Source organism: Calonectris borealis, chromosome 3, assembly GCF_964195595.1.
Source record: "Calonectris borealis chromosome 3, bCalBor7.hap1.2, whole genome shotgun sequence".
Taxonomy (NCBI): domain Eukaryota; kingdom Metazoa; phylum Chordata; class Aves; order Procellariiformes; family Procellariidae; genus Calonectris; species Calonectris borealis.
Window position 1 is genome coordinate 115,314,404 of NC_134314.1, and position 8,755 is coordinate 115,323,158.

At 53.8% G+C, this 8,755-nt stretch overlaps 1 protein-coding gene across 5 annotated transcripts in view; it reads left to right on the forward strand.

The window, feature by feature from the left end:
- PTK7 (protein tyrosine kinase 7 (inactive)) overlaps nucleotides 1-7,332 on the forward strand; it is a 38,794-nt gene extending 31,462 nt beyond the window's left edge. For 4 of the 5 annotated variants that reach the window (XM_075147438.1, XM_075147439.1, XM_075147440.1 and 1 more), the window contains 7 exons: nucleotides 285-488; nucleotides 4,491-4,646; nucleotides 4,830-5,062; nucleotides 5,678-5,758; nucleotides 5,839-5,990; nucleotides 6,069-6,247; nucleotides 6,455-7,332. In XM_075147438.1, coding sequence (XP_075003539.1) covers nucleotides 285-488; nucleotides 4,491-4,646; nucleotides 4,830-5,062; nucleotides 5,678-5,758; nucleotides 5,839-5,990; nucleotides 6,069-6,247; nucleotides 6,455-6,615 — 1,166 coding nt within the window. In that variant the 3' untranslated portion in view covers nucleotides 6,616-7,332. Of the gene's footprint in view, nucleotides 1-284; nucleotides 489-4,490; nucleotides 4,647-4,829; nucleotides 5,063-5,329; nucleotides 5,445-5,677; nucleotides 5,759-5,838; nucleotides 5,991-6,068; nucleotides 6,248-6,454 lie in introns of those variants that run through there. The other variant, XM_075147442.1, reaches the window with a different exon arrangement.
- The last annotated feature ends 1,423 nt before the right edge of the window (nucleotides 7,333-8,755 follow it).

Genomic DNA, 8,755 nt, shown 5'->3' on the forward strand with positions numbered 1-8,755 from the left:
GGAGGCGCCCAACTTCGGGACCTGGCCTCCGGGTATCCCCGGCAGCGCTAGGCCCTGTTTCTGGCCCCACCAGTGGGTGCTGTGTGTCAGGTCATGCCTGCTAGGGAGTCATGGCAGCATCCGTTTTGGGATGCTGCACTGTGGGCTGTGCCCAGCATTCTGTGGCTGGATGAGGAGGTGGCCACAGCAGCAGGGAGGCTTTTCTCATTCCTCCAGCACATTCCTGAGCAGGATTTGGGAAATCCCTCCACGCCCTCATGGGTTTGGTGCTCTCTGCCCCACAGACAAGCCAGCAGCGGAAGAGGATGAGGGACCTGGCAGCCACACACCTTACAAGATGATCCAGACCATTGGGCTTTCAGTGGGGGCGGCTGTTGCCTACATTATTATCGTGCTGGGGCTGATGTTCTACTGTAAGAAACGGAGAAAAGCCAAGCGGCTGAAGAAGCACCCGGAGGGCGAGGAGCCTGAAATGGAGTGTCTGAATGGTGAGGCTGGCACCCCTGGGGCTGGGGGCTTCACTTGCCGGCCCCTTACCCCTAGGCTGGAGGGGCCGAGGGGCAGGGAGCTCCCAGGGAACAGGGGACTCTTCCTTACCCTTGGAGTCTCTTGCTCTCAGTTTTGGCTATGGCTGCTGGCAGAGACTGGCTGCCGGGTGAGAAATAGGCAGGTCAGTGTGAAAACTGCATCCCAGTCCCACATCGTGGCCATCTCTGCTGAGTTATGTATCACTCCTGCTTTCTAGCACCCATACATGGCAAGGGGAGGGGAATATCCCTATTGCAATGTAATGAAATAGTAGTACTCTGCCAGCCTGTTCAAATCACAGTTCAGCAGCTTCTGGTCCTGGAGGGAAGACTTTTCACTGAGCAGCCCTGAACTCTGCTGTGAACTTACCCTGTTATCTCTGAAACCCATATAAGCTTTGAGCATCTATGGCATCCTCCAACAAGGACTTCTGGAGCATAACAGGTTATCTAAAAACTATCTCTTTGTTTTTCAAGCTTGTCACTTATCAGCTCTGCACTGGAACACACAGCTTTTCTGTATGTCTGATTGTTCCTGCGAGTGCCTTTTCTGGTTGCACTATCGCCTGAGATGGGGAGCCCCAGACAGGACTTGGTGCATCCAGCTTTGCAGAGTGATACAGCTGTACTGTGTCCTGTTCCCAGCTATGCCACTGGCTTCAGTTCTCTGTCCACAGAGCTCACTCTTGAGACAGAGCAGGTAGCCCAGGGCTAAGCCCACCACCATGGATGGGACATCGGAGTTGCTTTCCCCAGGCCTCGTGTTGTATCTCTGCCTGCACCTCTCAGTGCTCAGTGTCCCTCTGCAGCTGGCCACAACTGGCCTGTACCTTGCTGCTAGCTAATTTGGCATCTTTGGCAAACAGCTGCCAGCAGCGCCCCTTCCATGTTGGCAGCATGTGGTACTACCCTGGTTCCTACCTTCTGTGTTCCATTGGAGGATGTTCCCTCCTGCACTGTGGCAGCTGACCTGCTTTTTAATAGCTGTTTCCATGAGACCCTGCAAATAGGCTAAACTGGGTCCCCATTGTGCATGAGCTACATGACTTCTTCAGGGAACCCAAGACATCTCTGGGGCATCATTTTCATTTCCAAAAGCTGTTTCAGCTCTTTCTCCTGACGTCATGGTTGTCCTTGCATCACTGATACCAGTGAGGACTTGTAAGTGATGGGATGCAGTTGAGTTTGCTGCCCTTATAATTCCCTGGATCTTCCCACACACAACTATAAATGCAGACATCGTGCTTCCCCCTCCCAGTTCTCCAGCACACAACCACATCCTGATCGTGTGGGAGTTGCTGTGAGGTCCTGGCAAAACATCACCGCTGGGTTTGTCTCCTGTTTTTCCTCTTGTATTGGTACTTTGAACAGAGCCAAACCTCCAGAAGAGAAGTCTGGCTGTGGGGAACCTCCTGGGAGCAGCGATGCAGGAGCATCTCTGCAGCTTTGTGCTCTGCTGCTGTCACCGCTGTGAGCTCTTCCTGTGACAAGTCACAGGCAGCTCACCTGTGCCAACAGGCTCAGACCAGCATCCTCTTCCTGGGAAAGATTTGTTTTAATCTTTTTTGAGGTGGTCTCAGATTTTTATTTTGGCCTATCTTTATTATATTTTTCTTTTTATTCTGCCAGAGTTTGCCTCTTCTTATGCCCTTCATTTGGAACCAGTTTAGCTGTCAGAGAGATGCATCCTCACTGCTACAAGCAGACCCAGCTGCCCAGATGTCTACATTCCTTTTTGGTACTTCCATAGCCTCTCTGGAGAAGTGGTTTGCTGTCAGCTCCAGTGGCATCACCCTCTTCACCATGGTCTTCAAAGATTTGGCTCTTTTCCTCCTTTTGATGTGGTCCCTCTTTAGCTGGGTGACCTGAAGTATCTCAGCACCTACAAGTACTCCCTGGCTGGCCACCAGCTGACTTTTCCAGTGCCCTCAGGATCCAGACAGATTTGACCTTCCTATGGATTTCCTATGGATCCTTCCTATGGATTTCCTATGGATCAATGCACTCCTAACAAGTCAGTCACCTTCCAAGGTCACGTCCTTGGTGTGCCACATCCTCTGTAATAAGGGTGCTTGCTCTCAGAGTCCCTCTGTCTGACTGTGCTGCTTTTTTTGGGTGAACACAGACGTAGCATTTGGGAAGGTTAGCAGCTGTGGGGACTGAGGGGAGCATTTGATTCTGTGTTAGCATGTGGTAATTTCTGCAGGGCAGCATGGCTGAGTCTCTTTCTCCAGGAGATGCTCAGGTGTTACAGGCAGGTGGGCAAAGCAGACAGCTCCTCCACACTTGGTTCCCCTCTGGACTGCTGGATACATAAATTAAACTTCCTGTTCATTTTTGTGGTCCCTTTGTTATTGACTGTCTTATCAAACCTCTGTGAAACATGACGATGTCTGTTCTCAAAAGTGTCTATTGTTGCTGCCCACTGTTGCTGTCTCTCAGTGGCAGTGTACTCACTCTGCAGCCTCCGGTATTTTCTTGGCACAGTTGCAGCGGTCGTCTTGTATTATCCTCTTGGCTTCAAGCTTGTAGTCTTGAGACACTATCAGTCATGAGTGCAGACAGCACAGGGTCAAACAGTCTTGGTAATAATTAGCATAAAACCAGGGAGAGTGTAAGTAGTATCAAGCTTTGATTTATAGGGTAAATGGTGTTTTTTCGCTATGGTCTTCTGCAAATGTTACTCCAGCATGTGAGAGAGGACAGCTGTCAGTAGCCATGGCTCTTAAGTCAACATATCTCAGTCTTCACAGCTCCAGGCCTACCTGTGACAAAGCCACAGTTCCTGTCATCATGGCCAGACCTGCTCAGGATGTGCTGGTGGACTGGTACCTCTCTTGTACACATCCATTCTAAGCATGCATGTGCACATGCATGCATGTACAATACCCCTTGATGGAAATTACGGGCAGTGGGATTCCTGTTGGAGTTGCCTCATGCTGGGTCAAGACTTAGTTTTGTGATGAAATCCTTTTGCATGGCCAGGTGTTTCCTTAATGCTTGCTCCTGGACTAGCTGAAGTGGAGTGTGCACCGTAATGCAGGGTGGTGCTGCACATGTGTCAGCCACCTTAGCTCGGTGCGGTGCCCCGCTTTACATTCAAACTCCTGCCTTCAGCTTATGGAAAGTATCGCTTCCTCGTGCCAAGTCTGATCCAAGCAGTAAATGCATTCAGAATCAAGGTTTGCTATCTACACAGCTATCTATACAGTCTTTCCCCTACAAGCTGCCTGTAAAATGCAGGGTTCTCTACTTTCTTAAGGCAATAATGTTTTGTCCTGTTCACTGGCTTCTGTTTGTGCCAGGGAAATTTCTAGTGGAGTTCCTGAGCAGAAAGCTTGCTGGGGTTCATTGCAAGGATGGTGCTTCCTAGCCCTGCTTTAACCCTGGCAGTAAAGCAAACTCCAGGTTGATCTGGTCTGACAGGTTCAAGATTACCAAGGACATGAGCATTGCTGGCTTGCTCGGAAGTGAGCAGGAGCAGGGGGGTCAGGCTGCAGCAGCCAACACCAGCTAGACTTGAGAGTCTCTTGGGCATCAAGAGACTGTGGTTACAGTGAGCAGGGTCCTCTCTGCTCTATCTCTGCCTCACACACCTAACCTCCTGCTGCTGTTCTGCAGAGTTTTGTCAATGGTAGTTTTGATGTAGCCACCCCTTTGGGATGACTGAGTGGCATGGGATGGACAAGGCCAGATGGGGCTGGTTGGCTCTGGGACCAAAGCCATTGCTCAGCATCTGATTTCAAGGGTGGTTGCAGGGCTGCCAGAGATGGAGCTGGATGTGAGCCCAGAGGGGACAACTGTATGGAGGCCACTCTGTTGCCTGGAGCTAGACATCAAGCTGGGGTGCTTGGAGCCAGTTGGGGGTGCTTGGAGTGTCAGCCCCAGAAGGCGCTGATCCCCAGCATGACATTCTCTGCACAGCCTGGCAGGATGCTGAAGCCATTTCTGCTTCCCTTGCAGGTGGTGCTTTGCTGCAGAATGGGCAGATGACAGCAGAGATCCAGGAAGAAGTGGCCTTGACCAACCTGGGCAGCAGCTCTGGGGCCAGCAAGCGGCACAGTGCTGCTGACAAGATGCACTTTCCACGTTCCAACCTGCAGACAATCACAACCCTGGGTATGCTGGGCCACCCTGCCCCTGACCCCATTCCAGCAGGAAACCTGTGGCTGAAACTCCAGCATGTCCTAGACAGAAAACTGGATGCGCGGGGGTACAGAGGGCCCTGCAGCCGCTGGGCTGTCAAATACATATGCTGTCCTAATGTATGCTGTCTTCCCATGTGCTGCTTCACGCTTCCAGGCAGGGGGGAGTTTGGTGAAGTGTTCCTGGCCAAGGCAAAAGATGCAGAGGATGGTGATGGTGAAGCGCTGGTCCTGGTGAAGAGCCTGCAGACAAGGGATGAGCAGCTGCAGCTGGACTTCCGACGAGAGGCAGAGATGTTTGGCAAACTGAACCACTCCAATGTGGTGCGGCTGCTGGGGCTGTGCCGCGAGGCAGAGCCGCACTACATGGTCTTGGAGTATGTGGACTTGGTAAGGGCCCTGCCAGCAGTGCCTGCAGTGGGGAGGAGGAGGGGTGGACAATGAGCATGGGGCCTGCAAGTGTGACGTGCATGGGGCCTGCAAGTGTGACGTGGTCCAGGCTGGCAGCACAGGGCAAGCAAGGTTTAGAGAGACCAGGCTGAGCTTACCACTGTTGCCAATGTGTGGAGAAGTCTCAAGGGGAATGGGGGTCTCCTGCAAGACTTGGAGATGACTTCGTCCTGTTCCACATCCTTCTGATTTCTGGTTTATGTCCAGGACTCAGCTGAATAAGTTAAACTGTGAGACTCCATGCTGCAGAATGGCTGCGAATACTAAGGGCTACTATGGAGAACCTGGAGTTCATGGGAGAGAAATCAATTTGGGGCATGAAAAACCTCCTGGCAACATGAGGGCTGCTTGCCCTGATCTTAGCCAGTTGAGGCCCAGAAGTGAGATACTGGCTTGCCCTACAGGGCAGGGACCAGGAGGACAGGTGGGGACTATGGCCAAGGAGATGAGGATCAGTGGGGCTCCCAGTGGGCCTGCCACATCCGGGCACTGCAGGGACCAATGCAGCTGGCAGCATGGAGAGGTGCTGCCTCTGAGTTGCTGTCTGTCTCCCAGGGGGACCTGAAGCAGTTCTTGAGGATCTCCAAAAGCAAAGATGAATCTCTGAAGCCGCAGCCCCTCACTACCAAACATAAGGTGATTGTGCAGCTTTGGAAGTGCTGTGGGGCTGGGGACCCTGAGGAGGGCAGGCAGTGCTGACATCTCTCTGGGGTCAGGTGTCTCTCTGCACACAGGTGGCCCTGGGCATGGAGCATCTCTCCAATGGCAGGTTCGTGCACCGAGACTTGGCAGCCAGGAACTGCCTGGTCAGTGCCCAGCGGCAGGTAAAGGTCTCATCCCTGAGCCTCAGCAAGGATGTGTACAACAGGTCAGCTGTGAGCCTGGCAGGGGAATGGGAGGGGAATGGGATGGCGCCAGTCTCATTGCCTACTTGTCCTGCCTGCAGCGAGTACTACCACTTCCGCCAGGCCTGGATCCCGCTGCGCTGGATGCCACCTGAAGCTGTGCTGGAGGACGAGTTCTCCACTAAGTCAGACGTGTGGTCCTTTGGGGTGCTCATGTGGGAGGTCTTTATGCATGGGGAGATGCCCTACACCCCACTGGCAGACGATGAGGTCCTAGCAGGTATGTGGAGTGCTGTGTTCTGGCGTTGTAGCCTATCTTGTGGTAGAGGGGGCCAGCTGGGCTGTGTGACACCCCCCCTCTTGACATGGTGCTGGTCTAGCTGGGGAGGCTGTTCCAGCCCGTGTGGAGAGATGCTGCCCTCCTTGCACCCCATGGAGAGGATCACACCTCTTCCCAACGGCCCTTTGGACTTTGCTTTCACGCCAGGTCTGCAGTCAGGAAAGACGAAGCTCCCGCAGCCTGAGGGCTGCCCTTCCCGCCTTGCCAAGCTGATGCAGCGCTGCTGGGCCCCCAGCCCTAAGGATCGACCCTCCTTCAGCGAGCTTGCCACCACCCTTGGGGACAGCCCAACTGACAGCAAAGCTTGAGCATCCAGGCCCTTGCTGGGGAAGGACGCGGTGGGGTAGACAGGGGTCTGTAGGTTCCTGGGGAGCCCCTAGCACTCCTGCAGCCCCTTGCTGTGCCCGACCCTGATGCGCCAGCGAGCAGCTCAGCACCAGCAGCTGCTGGACTCAAAGCACAAGCCAGTGTACCCCAGCCCCCCTCCCCCTCTCCTGCACAGTTCCCAAAAGACAGCCCTTGCTGCCTCTTGCTCACCGTCTGCCCAGCCCAGCGCCCTTGGGCTGCTGGCGTGGATGGAGCACAGCCTCCCTCTCACCCGGTGAGAGCTGGGCTCCAGCACCAGGTTCTCTGTCCCTGCTCACCACGTGCATATCTGCTGGCCTCACCTGGCCTCTGTCTCCGTCTGTCTGTGCTAGGCATGCCTGCCTCCCCCAAGCCCCATGGGTACAGGCCAGCCAGCAGGAACACAAAGTGCCTGGCATATGAAGGAGCTCACTACCTTTCCCAACAACCCTGTGCCTTTTTTTGTACAATGACTCTGGGCAGCGCCCCCTCTCTCCCTCTTTCTCTCCAGAGCGCTGACTCCTCCCTACCATAGTATTTCTGTTACTGGAACGCAGCCTAGAGTGGGTTAGTTTGTTTGCTTGAGCGGAGGGTACGCAGCCAAGAAGGGTTGGGTTTTTATGTGCTGCTCTCAATAAAGAAGGCTTTTTTTTTTTGTTTGTTTGTTTTGGTCTTTGTAAGATGCTGCTGTCAGATGTTTGACTGTTTTCCTCCACATGGTTCCTGAGAAGGGTTGGGGGCCAGTTCCTCAGGCATCTGTCTCCTGTGTTTAACCCTTTTGCCCCCTTCCCAGCTGGATCTGAGATGCCGTTCCCAGCCTGTCTTGCTCTGAGGGAGCACTTTGCCTCAGCGCTTACTGTCTCTCTGGGCAGTCATGGGTTGCTCTCCAAGAGGGACATGTGTCTCAAGAGAAAATGTCCCCCTTGGACTCCCTGCAAGCAAGCCCTTATGCACACGTTGACAGGCTTCCCCCCAGTTCAGGTAGGCAAGCTTTTCTAGCAACTTTTATCCTTTGTAATTGGGTTTGTGCACCCACCCCTGTGGCCCTTTGCATCCAGCACTGGGTTGTGTTTTCACATGGGAGGTTTCCGTTGCTACTTCTTACGGGACTGAGGAGTGAGCAGAGCCAGGCATGGATGGGGATACTGGGGGGACTCCTGCTGTCACATGTGGACTGCAGCCCTCTCCCTTGTGCCAATGGGCCTGAGCAATGGCAGGGTCCTGGCAGTCTCTTCTTGGGGAAGAAAGGGTGGGCAGATGATACACAAGAAGCCCCAGTCCCCACATGAACATGAGCCAAGTCAGCACAGAGTAAGCCTTTTTGTTTGGAGCCAGGGCGGGACCCTGGGTTTGGCCAAGCTGCACGTGAGCAGTTTCACTTACGGCAAGCTCTGGGTTGGGGGATTATAGAGGAAGTTCTGAGCTCTTCCAGGAGGCCTACTGGGGCTGGACTTGAGGCGATGGGCACAAGCTGAACAAGGGAAATTCATACTGGATATAGGAAAAATGCCTTCCCCTCAAGGGTGGTAAAGGTCTGAGACAGTCCCAGAGAAGCTGTAGGATCTCCATTGTCAGAGATACTCAACCCTGGACCAGATAAACCCTGAACAAGCCTATCTAGTTGGCTCTGTTTTAAGCAGGGATGGACCAGCAATGTCCAGGATCCTCTTCCCACCTCTGGTACCCAGAGAGGCTATGGAGATGCTGGAGGGTGAAGAGGGCACATTTCTTGGAATGTGCTAGCTGGCTCTGAGCTCAGATTTGGTCCAGGGCTTGAGAACAGGGTCAGCTGGGCCTGTCTGGGTGCCAGTAAGTTTGCTGGCTATAGAACAGAGTTATCAAAAGTGTTTGTTCCTTTCCTGACACTTGTGATGGGTCTTGCAGCTGGGAGCTGTAGAGTCTCCCCAAGCCAAGGCCTCTTGGCAAGCTAGGATGTGGCTATGGCTGGCTGTTGGGCCCCTCTCTCCTTCCTAGACCTGGTGCTCCTTCGCATAGTGGGCTTGGCAGCAGGTTATCACCACCCTGAACCCTGCTGCCTCCATGACCCTTCTCCAGCCTGGCCACAGCCTGGGGCTGGTGGCATTGTGCACACTGGGAGGAGCT